Source organism: Antedon mediterranea, chromosome 2 (genome assembly GCF_964355755.1).
Source record: "Antedon mediterranea chromosome 2, ecAntMedi1.1, whole genome shotgun sequence".
Lineage (NCBI taxonomy): Eukaryota > Metazoa > Echinodermata > Crinoidea > Comatulida > Antedonidae > Antedon > Antedon mediterranea.
Genome location: NC_092671.1, coordinates 34,888,331 through 34,907,848, shown reverse-complemented (window position 1 = coordinate 34,907,848; position 19,518 = coordinate 34,888,331). Strand labels below are relative to the sequence as shown.

General features: G+C 31.8%; 2 protein-coding genes and 1 pseudogene across 3 annotated transcripts in view; all 3 read left to right on the top strand.

Annotated features, from left to right (window-relative positions):
* Positions 1–19,518, top strand: part of LOC140040870 (uncharacterized) — a 229,755-nt gene that overhangs the window by 93,398 nt on the left and 116,839 nt on the right. The gene's annotated exons all lie outside the window — the stretch shown is intronic.
* LOC140039412 (uncharacterized) lies at positions 1,790–18,635 on the top strand. The gene is made up of 16 exons (XM_072085012.1): positions 1,790–3,815; positions 4,216–4,304; positions 7,455–7,617; positions 8,631–8,746; positions 9,089–9,196; positions 10,913–11,052; positions 12,477–12,672; positions 13,248–13,325; positions 13,421–13,507; positions 14,064–14,209; positions 14,592–14,706; positions 14,969–15,064; positions 15,165–15,320; positions 16,686–16,817; positions 17,083–17,175; positions 17,269–18,635. The coding sequence occupies exons 1-16, from the start codon at positions 1,790–1,792 to the stop codon at positions 17,395–17,397; spliced, it is 3,870 nt and encodes a 1,289-aa protein (XP_071941113.1). The 3' UTR covers positions 17,398–18,635.
* Positions 16,253–16,370, top strand: LOC140041616 (5S ribosomal RNA; annotated as a pseudogene).

The following is a 19,518-nucleotide window of genomic DNA, read 5'->3' as shown; positions in this document are numbered from 1 at the left end:
ATCTCTATCCCAGCACATGGAAAGGGAGAAAAAAGTATACTTTGAATATCTCGTTTGAATAACAAGAACTGAATGCTATGACCTGCAGGACCGTAGTCAGCATGAGGCTAAATCTGAAATTTTCAATTTTCACCACCACAGATTGTCATATTTTATAATAATTATATTTAAAGCATCTTTGCCTCATCTGTTTTTAACCTCGCCTTGTACTGTATCAATGCGCAACACAGGTGTACTATAACAAATTATTACTATAATGAATGATATAGAAAGATAACAATATTAATATTATTCTTACTATGATCATAACATCCGATACTAATGTCATTAGTAACGGATGTTTTGATCATAGTAAGAATAATAGTAATCTATTTGTTTGACAATGTACTCTACAGTAACATTATTAATGTGTGAATATGCCTACATCAGCGGTGGCGCTAGGATCTTTCCGGCGCGGGGGCTACATTCCCCGACGAAGCAACACGTTTTCTAGCAACATTTGAGGCCATTTTAGTCACACCCACTTTGGCACACCCCACTGATTATTGTTTAATGAGGTAGTCATTGGTTGTGAAGTGAATATGTTACATTATCAATTTTAGTTACTGAAGCTATCAAATATTTTCAAAATAATTTTTAGACCAATTTTACAATCAAATCGCAGATTCACTTATTAGATCGTTTCCCATCCGTTGGTAACCCGTTAGTATCAAACGTTAATTATCTGTATAATACAGTTAATAGGGTTAAGCATTTTTTATATATATCTGAGCAATAAAAAAGAAATGAAAATGTTATAGATATACACCTATAAACATGTTATAGATGCTAATGACAAAGGTCGTTAAGCTTGAACAATACAGTTTACTGTAACATACAATTCACCGGATTATCTAACACTAAAGTGTAAGACAACAGAATCAACAATGTTTTACCACTCCATGTAGGCCTACCTTATAATGAGGCTTGTACAGTAAGTTAGAAAGAAAGAACCTACTGTACTGAAAGCCTGCTTAAAGTTAAAATCATTACAGTGTAAGGAATATCGTAAATGATTCTATTATTAGTGGTTTTGTCTTAGACTTTTGTGATACTGGATCTTCTGTGCAAAGTAATTAATCTAAATAATTACCTTTTTTTTCTACAAAAAGGTTCCTTCCTTTTGAATTCAGATATTACTATTATTTACACTTTTTGGAACCATTTTCGTACTAATTTAATTTTCAAAGCATCCACTATTATTTATTTTTAAACATCTTGATTACAATATGATCTTATAACTTTACAATATAAAATAATTTTTTGACTTTTAGTTTATAGTAATTTTGTCTCAATTTCTTAAATATTTCAATTTAGACTTGATTTATTTTATGTTGGAATTCAACATTATTTTATTTAGTAATTTTCTTTTTGATGAATTTGTATAGAAACATCCACTAAATCCAAACTTTTATTGCAGTATTAGTGACATGACAACATGTGTGCCCAGCATGTACTCAGACAAATATTTTTGATATAAAATTTAAAAAAAGTTAAATTATAGTAGGCCTACATGTAATTGCTGATAAAAGTCTTTTGATTAATTACATCTTTTCTAATTATCTTTTCAGATTGTTCTAACATATCATGAAAGAGTTAACTAAAGGATATAATTTCAATTAAAGACTTGAAATCAATGTAACAAATACAATGAAGAAGATGGTATGACAAACATCTGGATGATGTGTGATAAATGCTTGTGTTTTCTACAGACCTCTGCCAGTAAAATTCATTCATGAAGAACAAAATCATGGCAGGCCTACCATACTCAATTCATGATACATCAGGCTTAACTGACAAAGCCTCCTCGAAGGGGTCTACATTATCTGGCAGCTATTCTAGCCTTGGCTATGGAGCAACATCCACTCCTGGGCCTTCATTCCTGAATTATTCCCATGGAGGTTACTCATATCGTAGAAATTCACTGTCAAAATCTCCATTAGTTGGGAGAAAAAATGGAAGTAGTTCGGGCATTGGAGGATTGTCAATATACTCTGTAAATTTGCATTCTGATACAGCGTTACAATCAAATTTAACATCAAGTTCAGTAAGTTACAATGATTTGTACAAGACTAGAACCTCAGATTCTTTAACAGATTTACGGCAATGTACAGTTTCTCCAGATTTACGACAAGGCACGATTTCTTCTGATTTAATAAGACATGATGATTCCAGATCACCTTTAAATGCCAGTAATGATTCTATAAACCAGGAATTTTCTAACATGCGTGCGAAACCAAAATCTAGTATTGAAAACTTGAATTTTTCTAAACCAACAACTGCATGGATGTCTGATAGCGCAAGTTATACAAACAGACCATACTCACCATCATGGACAACACATTCAACAGCCCAAAAAACTTTTACCGGGTTACGATCTGCAACCCCAAGCCCTGTTCATGACCAGAGTCGATCTTTGATTACACGGTCATTTTCCAATCCTGTAGATTTTTCAGTTTCTTCTTATTTATCTTCAACACCAAGTTATTTATCATCCAACTGTGATTTAACAAGTTCAATTATTGACAAACAATGGGATAATTTACCAGGATGTGCAGCTTCTCCTGCGATTGTCATCACTACAGAAGAGAAGAAGAACTCATCTGTAATGGATGGCAAATCAAACTTATACAGATCAAAGTCTGAGAAGGATACTTTAAGAAATTTTAAGACAATCTCTCCCAGGTCTGAAGCCCTGAAGAGTACAACCAAGCTAAGGAAATATCTAAAGAATAATGATAGTCTTGATCTTAGGGAAGGTCCTACAGACTTTGACACACAGAAATCACCTGTTGCCTCTCTTATTGCTGAAAGTTCCAATTTAAGTCGCAGCCGAAGTATGTCACCAACACCTTTAAAAGCATTTTCTTTCCAAAGTATGTTTGAAAATTCAGAGGCATCTGTTACTGATATTTCACAACCTATTTATTCACTCAATTACAATGATAATTATCCTTCCACACCGGATAACAATAACATTGAAAACAAAAAACCAAGTAGTGAGCCGACAGTTGCTTGGAAAGAAAAAAAAGGTGGAATAACTCCACTATGTGGAGACAAGCCATCATCTGGTAAAGAACTTAGAAAGTCTGGTAGTGTTCCTTCAAATTTAGATACATATAAAAATTGTCCAATTGAGCAGATGACAACATTCAATGAAAGTCCATCTATGAATCTTTCAGAAACTCCTAGAGGTAGATGTAATAGTTTGGGGTTGCAATCTAAGCCAAAGACTCACATTCCATCCTTTGAAGAGTTCAAACAAATGAAAAAACTTAGTGACTTAAGAATTAAGCTAGTCTCACCCAGAAAGTCAGAGAGTACACAGAAAAAGAAAAATCAGAACATTAACTCAGACTTACCTAATAGTGAATTGGATGAAGAAGTTCCTAAAGTATTTGGTAGCAAATCCAGTGAGAATATTGGTGTTGACTCCAAGGTAACTCGAAGGAAAAGTAAAGAAGGTTTAAAGACTTCAAGAGTGTTGTCAAAACCAGAAAAAGAGCATAAAGATAAGTCAGAAGAAAAAACAGATGAAAGAAATTCAAGAGAAAGTTCTAGAGATATTTCACAACCTAAAGAAAAGCGGTCAACTTCAAGAACAAGACTGCGCAGGAGTGAACCAGTAGAACGATTTAAGTCTCCATTTTTAACACGAAAAATAACAAAAGGAAGTGAAAAAGAAATAAGAGAGAGAAGAAAATCGACAGAAAAAGAACAAAATGACTTGATAAAATCAGAGGAAAATAAAGCGTTAAGAAGAGCAACAAGTCAAGGTAAGATTCCTTTATATTCACTAATCTTTAAACTTCTTTTTTAAATTTTATTTATAATTTTTACGTACCTGTATGTATCATCATTATTAGTTGCAATACACATTTTTGTTTTTGGGATTACAAAAGCTTCCAAATATTTGCAGATTTCTTCTCAACATAGCAATTCACATATCTGATATTGTCCATGAGTTTTTTCCAGACCACAATTGACTGAAAATTTAAAACTTGATTGCAACCAACACTTCTTCTTTCAATATTATACATTAAATTTTGTTCTTTACCACTTAAAATAATTTTAATGTAAATATTAAGTTGTTTAAATATGCCTGTTGTTGAGCATTTACTTCAAAAAACCTTCCATAATTAATAGTAACATTTTATTTTAATGGTTGAATTGCAGACGAAAACAAAGTAGAGAGAGAAGTTGCCAAAACAGAGAGACATCATCGAAGATCTGGGAGTGACAAAAGAACAAAACAAAATAAAGAGGTCAGTACATTTTTTTTTATAATTTCCAATTTACTATTATTTAAAACTTATTTACAGAAAATTAGAAAATAAAAGTACTTTTTCAATACATTTTTTTCTGAAATTAAACATTTTTTGATTTAAAATAAATATTTCTGCCATTCACAAAGTTGCTATGAATAAATAGTAAAGAGATACACCACTACTTTTAAATGTTGGATAGTGTAAAAGTAGGGGCGGAACCAAGGGATAGTGCTAGCAGTGTGTGCACCCCATTTGTCAGCTAAAATTAAATTTTGAACTAAGTTTTTGTATTTCTATTTTTGACTTTGGGGTTGGGTCAACCGGCTCAGCTACAGTGATTAAGTTCACTTAGGTTGACCCTGGTCTCCCCAATTTCAGTTTTTTTGTTTTGTATATACTTAGACCAAATAAATAATGAAATGAAATGAAATGACAGACTACTAATAATACTAACATTAATAGTATACTGAATGTTAGTTCCCCACTCCACAAAATATTAGATCCACACTTGACAAGTATCATTTCTCTCCGTGGAAGAATCTCATTTCCCCCTTATTCTTGGATATGTCCTTATTTAGAATTCATCAACTGTAAGACCAATCATACCTTTTATTTAGAAATAATACGGATTTAATGTAATTGTTTAAACAAACAGTTTTATTTTAATGTACAGTATTTATAATGTTTAGAATTCTTATTAGAAATCCTGACAAATCAAATAAGAATGGAATTGTTTTTCAATTTCAAGGTTATATGAATAGAATTAATATTGATTATAGTGAAATATAAAATCCCAAAATATTGATCTGCCACTTTTGTATTAATTGCTGTAGAGTATAACGAAAGTACATATAAAGGCAGTAAATGCAATGCGAAATAAAGACGTGACTGTGGAGAGTTTGCTGACATGGATAGTATGATACTGCTTTTGTCCTATTTATATAAGACGTGTATCTCTAGCAAACATAAAGTGGGAGAGTTGGTAGATGGCAAGAAAGAGGAGAATTGAAATTGTATTCTTGCACAAAATGTAAATAATTTTAAAAGGAATAGAAACTATGTCATGTCTACAATACTAGGTTCAATAGTGCTTACACACCCTCTGGTGCAAAGCTCTATATAAACGTATACACTGCTGTACATGTGAGGATGTCTAAAATGTTCAACTTTCATGCATACAGTATGTCTAGATTTATCAAACTAGTTTGAACTTGTTCGTTTTGGGTTTTTCTATTACGGATATAGACCGTAGGCCTATTTTTACGAGCTTTTTATAGGAGAGGTGTGGTCATCCAACATAACCGACGCCCCTGTCTTACATTTTGAATTATTTAGATTTATTCACTTTTAAAATGCCAATTTTGTATAGATTTCTAAAACAACCCAACACTTACAGTCTACCTGTAACACAAAGTTTCAGAATGTTTTATTCATCAGGATTAAAGGAAATAATTCAAAGTTCAAGTTTAACAGTTTTTAAAAAAGTACATTTCATAACAAGGACCTTACAGTATCTAAGTAGATCAATCATTCCTTATAGATTTAAGTAACGATGCAAGTATTTTAGGACAATTAATTATCAATGATGCGCGACCAAAATCGTTATTTCTTTCTTAGTTTCTAAGGACATGTACAATTGTTTCACTTCACCGCACTCACTTTGTAACACCCACCGACCATACTCATCACTTTGTATCACCTTTACGATGAAATGACACCGACGTCGGCGACTGACACCGATATATAATAATGAATAAAGATACCTTTTATCTAAATATTGAGCGATAGTCAAAATACTATTTAAAGCTTTTTACTTTTTTAATTGAGCTATTTGTAGATGTGACAGATGTTAGTTTAGTAAGTGAAAATTATTTTGAACTTATTTAGTGCATAATAGTATATTATATTATTATTATTAAGACATAAGCATTTTACAATATAACAATATAATACTATCAATATGCACTAAATAAGTTTAAATTAGTATTATTCCACTGAGCTAAATAAATTGTCAATTGTCGCTTACGAGAGTCTCGTTTACGAGAGGCAATGATTACACCTACAGTAGTTTGTCTATGGTAATGTATGATACTTTGCAGAATTATAAATTTGGGGTTCTAACTTCTGTACTACTGTATTTTCATTCATGGTTTCAGATAACATAAGTAAAGGAAGTATTAAATCCATGTTATTTATTATTTTTGCTGCAATTAGATTTCTCCTAATATTAGAAATGTCCTACGTTTATTATGTTAAAGTATTTGTCATTCTATGATAAATGACATTTCCATCCAATGATGGTTTATCGGACTTTTGATCAATGTTTTGTCTTGGTCGAGAGATAAACACAAATATACTTTTCGGTATTATGTATTATACATTGACTTGCATAGTCACATTGCACTTTCACAGTTCAATAAAATAAATTTTCTTGTAATAAGTTAATAAGATTAAACGCAATATCAATTCTTGTTAACCACTGTCATGGTAACATAAAACATTACTTGAATAAACCCAGAAACAAGTCGAATTGTAAAAAGAACTAATAGGAAATTTCTCCTTAGCTTAGTTATTGATTTTTTCATTTAAATTGAATTAACGTTAGTGTTCCGAAATGTAGTTTGTAATCTTTTTGATACACATGCCAGATGCTACAGTACAAATGAAAGAAATGATTTACAATAGCGATAAAAAAATGTTGCTTGTAGGTTGAAACCAAATTAAATTAATAATGTTAATCCATTTATATTACTTTTGTTAAAACTGGTGACCACTAGTTTTACTGTATCTAACAATATAATGAACCTTACTGAAAATGAAGAAAATATAATTTTTTTTTAAGAAATAGAAATCATCAGAAAATAAATGCAAAAGTTTATAATTTAATATTTTATTACAAAATGTGGAATATGTTTTTCTTTCAATAATTTGTGATGAAATAATATTTTGTGTGGTTAACAACCGACTACCATACATTTGTCCTTAAGCTCTGTCTACTGTACTCAAGCAAACTATAGTTTAACAAAAAAAGTTTCTATATATGGGCACATCACATTTTTGTTGTCACATAAAGTTTAAAGCTAAGTTACTGTATTCCTTTTTTAAATGTGGCATGTTAAAGATAATCTTTGTGCTTTCATACTGTAGCAAGAGGCTGGCTTGGCACGTTCATGCTCCGACTCCAAAGCAGCTGATGTGAAGAAGAAGAAACAGAGGCAGAGACGATCCATTGACGATAGTACGCAAGAGGAAACTCAGCCGCCAACAAGACATGCAAGTGACAGGGAAGTTAGAAGAAATAGTTCTCACGGTAAGACACATACATTTTTTTATATGTTTGCCATAATTTGTTTGCATTTGATGTATGACAATTACCTTAATTTTCTTGTATTTCAACATACCTTTTACAGTATAAGTCACTCCCATGAACATACCAAAGCAGCCAATTGCTCATGGAATGCATTTGAGGATGTTAACAATTTCACAAATTGAGTGTGCGTCACAAAGCAATACAAAAAAAATTGCCAGAAATAAAGGGAAGGGAAAGTAGGTAGTCTGCAATTTGGATATAAATAAACTACAGGGAGAGATTGGCTATATAATCGAATTTAGTTTTGGATTCAATATACAATTCAAAAAAATAAATATTCAGAGGGGGAACCCAGGGGATTGCGATTTGGGTGAGCGTTCCCCCAAATAAAATTACAACTAATTTTTGATAATGTTTTAATTAGGTTAGTCCTCCCTCAAAAATATTGGATTTTCCTTGGATATTAAATTTATGCTTGTTCCCACTTGTTCCCATCAATAAACTTGTTCTCATTACTTTCTGTGGTCATCCCATTTAATTGATATTCATACACCATTGGCTGTATTGATTTTTCAAACGCTTTTGATAATTATCTCTGATGCCATCAACTTTAATCATAACAAGGTCATTAAGCTTAATTGAGGTCAAATAAACTAAATGACTTGTTGTCATTACGTCATTGGTAGTGGCACTGTGACTTGCGTACCAATCCCAGGGTCTTTGGTTCAAATCCTGTTAGTGTTTCAGGATTTTTTTCTCACCCAAAGAAAAAAACAGTCCCTCAACTAAGCCTCATTATTATGAGACTACAACAATTGAATACAGTATTTGTTCGGACAGCCTATAATAAAAATCTAAATTTATTTTAAAGCCAAAACACATTGGCTTGAATAATACATAAATAAATAATATACAGTATATCATTATTATGATTGAACTATTAGTTTTATAAATTTAATTAAATATTTGTTGAGCCCTCTACTACTGATGATTTTTTCATTATTGTAATTCAGGAAAATCACCTCGCTCAGATGTATCAGAAGAAAGCTTACCGAGCAGCGGTCGAGTCACCCCGAGTTTGCATGTTACATCAAGCTTTGAGGCTTTAAATGAATCTACATTTCAGCAAGTGAGTTTAACATAATTGTAGGAACAATATCAATAAACGTTCGCAAATCAGATAATTGGCAGGATCAGGTGTCGTTTTCGGCCACCTCGACTTGTATGGAATATATCATTATTATGTGGTTTGGTTTTTATGTTGAGAAGGGTGTATTTTTGTCTATTGAATTAAATGGGAAGACAATACAATTGTCTTGTTATGAAACCTACAGTAAAAGCTTATGTTTTATGTGTTTCCTTGCATCTTATTAATTGCCTATTTTAATTTTTATATTGAATTTTGATGTGTCTTTGAATGAAGAATATTTGATTTGAAATTAATATTGAAAAAAAGATTTGCTCATTTCAGGGTGATGTGAAAAGAAGAGGTAGAAAGATTCGACACCGAGCAAGTACACTGAGTACAGACAGTGGCGTTGGGGGCGCTCATGATATAGAAGAACCAGATAAATTGCTGGTAGGTGTTCTGAAAAATTAAATTTGCACACTTTCTTGTTATAAATATATTTTTACAGTCATACGAATAGACATCTAAAAAACATATTTTATAAATTTTGTAACATTTCAAATAAATTAAATTCTGTGCTTAGAAACTGAGAGAAATACTTGGCAAAATAAAAATATCAACACCAAATGACGTGTTATTTATTATTTTGGCCCATATTGAAGATGAAGATTTGTGACATCACCAATAATATTTGATATTGATTTTACTGAAAATCAATAGGAATATTCTAGTTATATACATGTACTACTGTACAGTAAATGAAAACACACAATTTAGGATGATAACTTAAAAATTGTTTAGTACAATATAATTATATAATAATAAGTATAATTTAATATTTTCGATATATTTTAGATCCTCTGAAAAAAACCAAAAATATTATCTCACATTGCAAAAAGAATTTAGTTGTATACACATTTTGGGGCCTTATGATTGGCAGCATGGTTCACCCTTTAATAAGGTTAAATAAAAAATAAGTAAATATTATAATGTAAATTATATGGTATTGTAGCTTTACATAAAATCGATTTAGTATTATCAGCACAATTTAAAATTGTAGGAAGGATAGTAGGAAATAAATTATTATGTGCTTTAATACCTTCTATGTCATTACAATTAACATAGTAGTATGTTATTGATCCTCATGTCACTCAATTTTGTTTGTGTGGAAAGAAAGGTTTGAAAATTAGTTCCAGAAAATAATTGGCTTCTATAAATTGAGAGATAATTAATTGTGCATTTATGTTGCTATAGCAACTATTAAGGCAGTTGCTTTTGCTATTAGATGTTTTTATATATTGAAAGTCCAATTATTCTTAACAAATATTGTAAATAATTATCAAAAATTAAATAATTCAATTCTCAAAATAATGCCACACTTTATCTCACCTTTTCTTGAGAGTGATCTTTTTTATTATCAAAAATAAAAAATGATACAAAAAACAATACAAATTTTGCCAAATTTACTTCACCCCTTTCCTGATAGAATGATAGCATTGTAGGGGAGGGGTATGGCATAATGAAAAGTAAATTAAACTAGCATATAAGTTAAAGACCGGCCTGTGTGCCATATTGCATGTATGCCCTTTTTGTTTCAAACAGTAAAACAAAACAGGAAAATCAAAATGTTGTTACACTATCTCAATAATTTCACAGTAATAATAGACAGCCCTTTGGGCTGGGCTAAGCCTGCATGGTTCCCAATTTGATTTTTAAAAAAAAGAACCTTTTGGACCTTAGGAAAGTTTGGTTTTGGGAGAGTTTCCGGTTTTTAGCTGTACAGTATTGGGAGAGTTGACTGTACTGTAGTACATGAAGCAACAGAATCACAAAGGAATACTATTTATGTGTATGAGACACGATACCTAACTAAATAAATAATTGTAATGCTGATCCTTTTCCAATATACTGTAGCAAAAATAAAAGATAATATTACTTTACGGACCCCATTGGAAATAAGTCTCACATTGAGACTTTCATGGGCTATCCTGCATCTCTGTTTTTGTATTTTTAACATTTTTGAAATCTCTGTTTCTTAAACTGTGTATGTCTTTTTAATGAGATGCTAATAAATCAAATCAAAATCAAATCAAATATAAGAATAAGTCAAAAATATATATTTTCTATACTGTATCAGCAAACAATGAATTATTTATGTTTTTCTAGCCTGGTAGTACTGATATCGAAAGAGTAGACAGTGGGGTAGGTTCCGAGACAAATGGCCGTCGCGTCTCTTGCGATTCAACAACCAGTACAACTTGCTATGACTGCAGTAATTATTTTGAGCACAAACAACAAATAATACAGTAAGTTGTGTTAAGATCTGTCTACAATATCAAACTTTATTTTACAATAAATGTGATGTGCCCATATATATGCACATGATGATGTCACATCACTACCGTATATTTGGGCACATCACTTTTTCTTATCAAACTAGTTTGATAGTGTAGACAGAGCTTTACATGAAGCTATACATAGTGTGATAAGTTTAGTATAATATAGTTATGAGATATATGTATATATTTTTATTTGTGGTGATGTGTCAAGAATGTCCACTTCGTTCTTGGTGTATAATAATCCCTATTGCAGCTCAAATGAAGCTTACTGGGATTGGATACAGGTGAGCCTTATATACAAAGCAGGCTCAATAACTGCTGTAACATCACCAGCGGCTGAAATTGAACCAGGGAACTGGGTTACGTAAATTCATGGAAATACTTTGGGTTCTTTCCTTGAGTGCATACAGTACAATTCATACAGTGTATCTACACTGGACCTCTCTTTTATGTCCAAGAACACTTGTTCTACCACCAGAACTATGGTCGCATGGAAAGATTGCAAGTGCTATGACTTTGGTTTGAAGTGCCTCTGCCTTACTGCTGGGTTACTCTCTTTAGCTACATTTATACTTGTTATGTTTTATGAAATGGAAAATGGTGCTTTTTTGTTTTGGAAAAAGTAAAATCGGCAGTAGCTTTTAACAAATGGTGTGCATTTGTTTATAGTTTTCTTAAATATAAACCTTTAAGCAATTTATTAATATTCAAGTTAGAAAAATATGTCGTTTTTATGTTTAATGTTACCATAGTAATGAAGTAATGATTTTGTCAAATACTGTATAAAATATTGATTTCATCTTGAAAATGAAGTTTTACGAGTATGAACTCATATTTTTAATTAAATGTGTATTGTAAAAATCCATATCTATTCAAACTATGAAAATAAACCTTTTGTTGCAATACTCATGTTAAAATAATAAAATACAGCTATGTTCACAAACGAAATTGGTTATGCATTGGCCCAAGGAAGTAGTATGCATTTATATTATTTTGTTCCTGTTCAGGTCAGTTTGAATATTTTAATAAAATCAAACAATCCTGGATACCATAAATTTGAATTTCTCACTAACAGAAAAACCAAGCAATTCTAGAACCACCAAAATCATGATTTGAAATCATAGGTCAAATTGACATTAACTGTTTTTGATAATCAATCCCAGTAGGCCAAGCAGAATCACATGATCAGGCTTTACGATTAGTTTAGCCAACTGACTATTATTCCATTCTGGATCGTTCCTGTAGTGTGAACGAAACTTAAAATGTTTTAAGTGAATGTTAAATTAAAAAAATCAGATACACAGAGTTGAAAGATTTCTATCAGAGGATCTATTTATTGCCCAATTACTATATTGGTGTTATTAATTTAATATCTTACTATTTATTCTTAGACATGGTAGCGATTATTTATGTAAAAAATGCAATACAAAGCGAATAACGAGAAAAGAAGCGATTACGGAATTTATACAAACAGAGGTAAATTATTTAGAAGACATAAAGGTCATGCACAAAGAGTTCTACGTTGCTATGGAAAACGCTGGTCTTCTTACACCAGAACAACTCAAGGCAGTCTTCATTAATCTACAGGTAATTTTTTGTTTACCTTAACGCATCATGAATGATTTCCATTTTTAATTTTAAATTTTCCTTTACTGAAACCATTATGCTCCAATTGCACCTCAACAATTTTCCAATGTTACAGTAATTTTTTTTCACAATTGATCAAAGTCTTAGCTCAGTTTGAACATACTGGAACTTACAGTGTGTACACGCAAGTAAAAATTCATTCTTCAATTAAATCTATAAATATTATGAATAGATTTGATTTTATGAGGAGTTAAAATGGTTATGAGGATGAAAAGGGTGAAGGGGTTTGGGTGGGAACGCATTTAAAGATAGGGCACTTACAATTGTTCGAAGAGTTGTTATTTTACAACTAGAAAAGATAGTCAATGCCAACACAACCTAAAAATCAGAGGAACCACTGAAAATGGCTGTAGTAGTATTTTTATACAATATTTTGAAAAAAATATGGCCATATTTTAGTCTCCCTTGATTCTTTGATTGTATGATATACATCAACTTTTTGATTTTGGAAGAGGGTGAACACTCAAGCAAGCACTGGAAGCATTTGTGACTGAACTATTTTATTGTCTTTATAGGAGCTTATTGAAGTGAGCGAAACATTTTCAGATTGCTTGCAAGATTCCGCCGACAATGCTGCTGATCAAGACGATTATGTAAGAAACTAGAAGCAATTAAGCACATTATCTTTCGAAAAAATCCTAAATATTAAAACAATCTTTAATTTTCTGTTATAATTTTCCATTTTTAGGACTACATAAACATAAGCATTGGAAAAATATTTCTGGATAATATACGTATACTGTTTCCAGCATTTGAGGCATATTGTGTGAATCAAGTAAGTGGACTTAGATTTCAAAACCTTAGGCCTAGCCCTACCAAGACGATGAAACAGACAGGGCAAACTTACTACCTACCTGTGTGATCCTGCAGAGGAATGAATGCCTAGGAACAACTTTACTCATTATTTTCTAGTGTAGATTATACCATAGAGATATTATAGTGAACTATAATATCTCTATGATTATACAGTACTACTACCATATATTATTTACGTTTTAAAGAGAAAAAGTAAATTTAAAGTGTTATCCTACCTTCCTCGTAAGTCAGAAATTGTCTGTTATTCCACAATCTAACACCACCACCAACACCACCACCACTGACCTGACCATATAGGTAGAACAACACACAACAATGACTGTATAAGAGGTTCTGTATGTAGTTGAGAAAAACAGGTGTCATAAATTAATATGCAAATGAGGTGTTTTTCTCTTTCTATTATAAAAGTAATGTTTTTCTTACATTATAATACCATTATATTATTATTTATTATAATATTATTTATAATACTATAAAATTCATAATAAATTTGTATTTTATTTCAAAATGTTAAGCCAACCGGTGCAGCCCTTTTGAAATCACTTGAAAGTGAGAAACAATTATTGCGTGTTTTCTTGGAGGTATCTCAAAATGACAACAGAGCAGTTCGTCGACAACATTTAAAGTCATTCCTGATGGTGCCTGTACAAAGAAGTATGAGGTAATCTGAAGCTCATCGTCATCATCATATGAATTAACTTTTTGGCTAGCGCCCTCTATCAGATTATATTTTTAAATATTTATTGCACCTGTATTAGTTTTGGTTGTTATTTTATCAATGATGATGCAACAAATAAGCTTACTGTTTGTGAGTCATTATTACATTGTAAGAAACCATGATACCAATGGAGTTATTTCAGTCAGTTCTGTCAACTGGACCCACGTCTGCAACATTTATGGTACTGTGTGCTATAACAATGAGAACGATGAGAATTGTGACAATTATTGTGATGAAAATGACAAAGATACTATGATGATGATGTCATGATGATGCTGATAATTATAATTGGTACATTTAAATTCATCAACTTTTGTTTACATAGATATCCACTGCTTCTTAACCGTATATACAAATCGACACCAGGATGGCACGAGGATAAAGAGAGGTTACAAGAAGCTCAGAAAAGAACAGAAGACTTCTTAGAAGAAGTTAATGTGGTAAGTACAAGCTCCACATGTGATACACATATGATACTGTATTATGGAACTTCCATATGATACTGGTAATACAGCAATAATTGGTGGTTACTACAGTATATTGGTTTACACTCTGTAAAACCAATATCTGAGTATAACTAAAACAAAGATGCTGATAAATAATGTTTCATTTTTTTGTTGCATTAAATTGTTAAATTCTTTTGAAACTTGTTTGTAAATTCTATCAAAATAAAATACCGTTTATGTTATAATTATTTTCCAGCAAAGTCAGGGGACCTCTGGTACAAAGTTGTCTGTGAAACGCAATGGTTCATTCTCTACCTCAATACCAAGTAACCTCAAAGCTGAAATTAGAAAAGTAAATATAATCAAATGAAGAATTAATGAATAAAAAGAATGGACTAATATATAAGGAAAATAAAAACAAACATTTTATATTTAATAATTGTTGTTCATAGGTGGCTGTTGAAAGTGTATGTTGGAACCTGGAAACGGTACATCTAGTCCACATGGCACAGCTCATGCTAGGCCCAGGACTGGAACAGATATGGCAAAAAATGATCAGTACCCCAAGACATGTGCCTGTCTATGCTGTATTGGTGTGCACTGGAAAGGTATAGTAATTTTATGTTTTTTGGAACATGGTAATTTTTTCAACAGTGCATTAAAGATATGATTTCAAGTTCAAATAAAACTAAAACATTCATTTACAATATTTTGTTGAACAAAAACTGGGAGATCGATTATAATTTAAAACTATGCAATTGAGAAGTATTGTATCCCTTGATTTTTTAATTGATTATATTAAAGAAAGAATCAATAGAACTTGGATTGGAAGCAACTTAAATGTTCGAGCGGTTAGAATTGTTGTACTCACTAGGTGTAATGGCTTTAGTTTGCACAGTAGAACATCTTTCATGATAAGTAGAGGGTTATCCTGGTGTACTGCATCACAAACTCCCTCTTGTGGATAGATAAGTGGCTGTATACTTGAGGATCATTATTATTAAGTGTGTCCATTTTCCATCTAAAATAAAGAATTATCATTATGATAGTTTACCAGGGAAGAGTGAAATTTCACGTTATGGTTATCATTATTATGACTAAAAAAATATTATGATTGATTGAAAATTCACAAGAAACATTGATCAGGCATAATATGCTTTTCACCACTCTGGAGAAGTTGGTGAGACTCATCTTGCAATTTTTTCACGGAATTTCATGGACTATCTAATTACATCAGAGTATAAAAAACATAATTTCACTGTAATTATCGATGTCTTGTATTTGCCGAGACAATAAGATCACAGTTAATCATCAGTGATCGAGTGTGAACCCAACCTTTAAGATAGTCTTAATGTTTCCATTGTCACTGACATAGTATCATCATAATCATCATCTATATGACAGTCCATTGCCTGTATTGTCAATGTTGGAAGCATCCATCTTCAATCACCATTTCTTGTATGCACCAGGCTCAATTGTATTTTTTTCCTTATATGCATCAGGCTGCTTCTCCTCCATTCTTTCTTTATTCTTCCTTCAATTCTACGGCTTTACCACGTTGAAACACCGGTTCTCGTCAGATCACCGAAGTTAAGCAATGTTGGGCCTGGTTAGAGCTTGGATGGGAGACCATCTGGGAATAGCGGGTGCTGTATACGGAGCCGGGGTCCCGTTAGGCATTTGAAATCAGTACTGCTGACTCTTATGGCAGCCCCTGCATCTAGTATCTGCCTCAGACCTCTGGTCAGGGTGGGCACTGGACGAGAGAAGCCCTTGATCAATGTCAGGACCAATCAAGGTGCTTTAAACAGTCCTGGCTTTGTTTGTATCAAACCTGTTAGTGGCGGTAATTATCGCTGTTGGTTTCGATTGAATAAAATAAAAATTGTTTTTTTCTAGATACACATGCTTTATTTATTCATTCTTTATTCCAAAATGAAAAGGTCATTTTAGAATATAATCTTTTCTTTTAGGTTGATCGTTTGTCTGAAATTGAAGCAAACCTTCCCAAGAATGGTATGCTGTTTCCTCACGCCGATGGAGGTCAGAAAGCTGCATTGGTTCTGATAAAAGAAAAAGCTGCTGGAAAATGTGCTGTTGTTAGGGTAAATACAGTAGTTAGCCAAACTATAATATACAAATAATGAATGTTTTATGCAATGGGCCAAATAATTCATCATGAGGTGAAAGATGAAGGTTATATTTTCACAAAGCAAAAGTGAAGTAAACATATGAAATTAGTTCCCAAAGGCTTTCTTAGTATACCCATTTAGAAAGTTCTAAAAGTATGGTTCACATCTCTTTGTAAGCATACTAATTAAACTAATAAGAAATGATTCTAACAATTTATATTATTTCATGTTTTTACAGGATCCACTTCAACTAGAAAAATGTATTGTAAGCTCCGACACATCAGATGAATTTACCATTACAGAAATGGAGGGCGACACCATTGACTTAAAGGTAAAATTATGTACTATAAATTAAATCATGTTTTTAGAGTACTGAAAATGTCCCGTACTTTATATGACCTGTATTTATTTTAATCCTTTTTAGTGTGAAAATTCTGAAGAGTGTGATAGCTGGTTGATGCTGGTGAAACATTACAGCATTCCTCTTGGATTTTGGAGATGCCGTCGCAACGCCCTTGCAAATATCATGATAAACCATACACTAAAGTCATAAAAGAAAAGGAGGAAAAAGTGTGCATTAAACACTTGCAATAGTGGATTTATGAACATGATTGGTTGGTCAGAATTTGGCTCCAGCTACAAATTTAATTGAACAGGAATTATAGTTGTTGTAATAATTTATTGACAACAAATGAAAAATGGTATTTTACATTCATACTCTGACTATGACTATCATCCTACTGTCCTGTTTCCTGGCATGAGGGAAATGATTAGGTTGGTTGGAATTATATAGGCTCCACCCACAATTGACATAGAACATGAATTAGTTTTTTCAGCCATTATAATTCATAGAACTGTATTAAACTATAAACAGTGTGTTTCATCATACCATTCTGTGTGAGGTGGTGTAGCATAGCCCTTCCAGTTACTTACATTTGTTAGCATATATTGATTAACTTTTACCTATTACATCATTTCCAAAAGAGGCAGTGTGTCTTTGACAATTTGAATAAAATATTCAATATGTAAATAAATACAGCAGCAGCTTAATATGCATACCTTGATGACTTGGATTATCTAAACCTATTTATATCTAAATGTGTTTTTTAAGAAAGCATTCATGTTAAACTTTCAGGTTAAAACAAATAATCTGTGCAATAAGTGAAAAATTCGTCCATTAAATGTGTCTTTCCGAAATATGTTCATAACTTTAGTGATAAGACCGACGTTTTGTTTTTTATACTTCTTCCATGATAACAATTTCAGTTGTTCAATCTTGAAGATTTTAGAAAGAAAACCCAACAGAACATTTACATTCAATGTAAGTTTAAAAAAAGGACAGAGGTCAACATTCATGTACACATTAGCCTATAGTATTCATTGTTGTACATTGGCCTTTCACCTTTAACCCATTGACTGATTTACAGGCAGTAGTAGCACATGCTTTAAATACATCATTATAGTACTGGTTGACATGTTCATATAACATATTTGAGGGATGGCAACTAGCCATTGATCAACTTTTCTTTGGTCATGCTAAAACTAAATTTAAACATTTAAAAATGTATACAGACCTTGTTGGAAGAAATGGTTGGATGAAATTATTCACTTTTATTTATGCTTTTTTTTAGGAAATTCCAGTTGATTATCATTTGTATATGTACAGTATATACAATAATTTAATAATTATAGGTATTAAGGTGTGTGTGATAAAAGAATAAATCCGTCCTTATGATATTTTAACATTCCAAGACAATGCTTAACACTAAATTGGTTATACATTTGTTTTAATTTATGTCCAACATTTTATATACATTTATTGAAGGAAAGGACTATTTGTTTATAAAATAAAAAGTGCAACTATTGGTTGTGAAATGTATCATTTTGTTTGTTTAGTTTACAACCTCGTTTTAAGGAAGTGAATTTATAAATTTACATTCAATATTAATCAAACCTGCAGTCATGGCGAGAGGCAAAGTTGTAAATATTTTGTGGATAACTTCACTCATTGCAAATGTACTGAAAATGACTCAAACAATATCTGAAAAAGAATGGAATTATAAATCTGGTAATACTAGGCCTATTGTATGTACTTATGAAGGTCATACCATTTATCTCAGATGTATTTGGGATAATGACGAAATGAGATCATACCAATCTGAATATATTTCTTGGAAAGAGGATGTCAACACATGCGGCACAATAAAGGAACAAACTGAAAAATCACAGTTGACAACAGCAGCAAAGGATGGGACCATAACATGTCAACTGCCAACTAAACACCGTGAAGGTGATGAAATTGACCTCATATGTAAGTTGTATTATAAAGAAAAGTTGCATAGGAAAAAATGCAGAGTGCTGAAACATATTAATAAACAATTATATTTTACAACAGCAGCATCAACAAAGACATGGAGCGCAACATTAGAGACAGTGACCACAACACCGAAGAGTATGACCTCAACACCAGAGACAACAATTACAACATCAGAGACCCCGTGCATTGAAACGACAAGGACCTTGGTCATTGGACTGTCCCTAGGTGCAGTTATTATTATTCTACTATTACTCCTAATAATCTCATTACTGTACAAGAGAAATCCTTCAAACCAGATGACAAACAAAGATGATCAAAAGATGACAGTAATCACTGAAGTAACAGACATATACAACA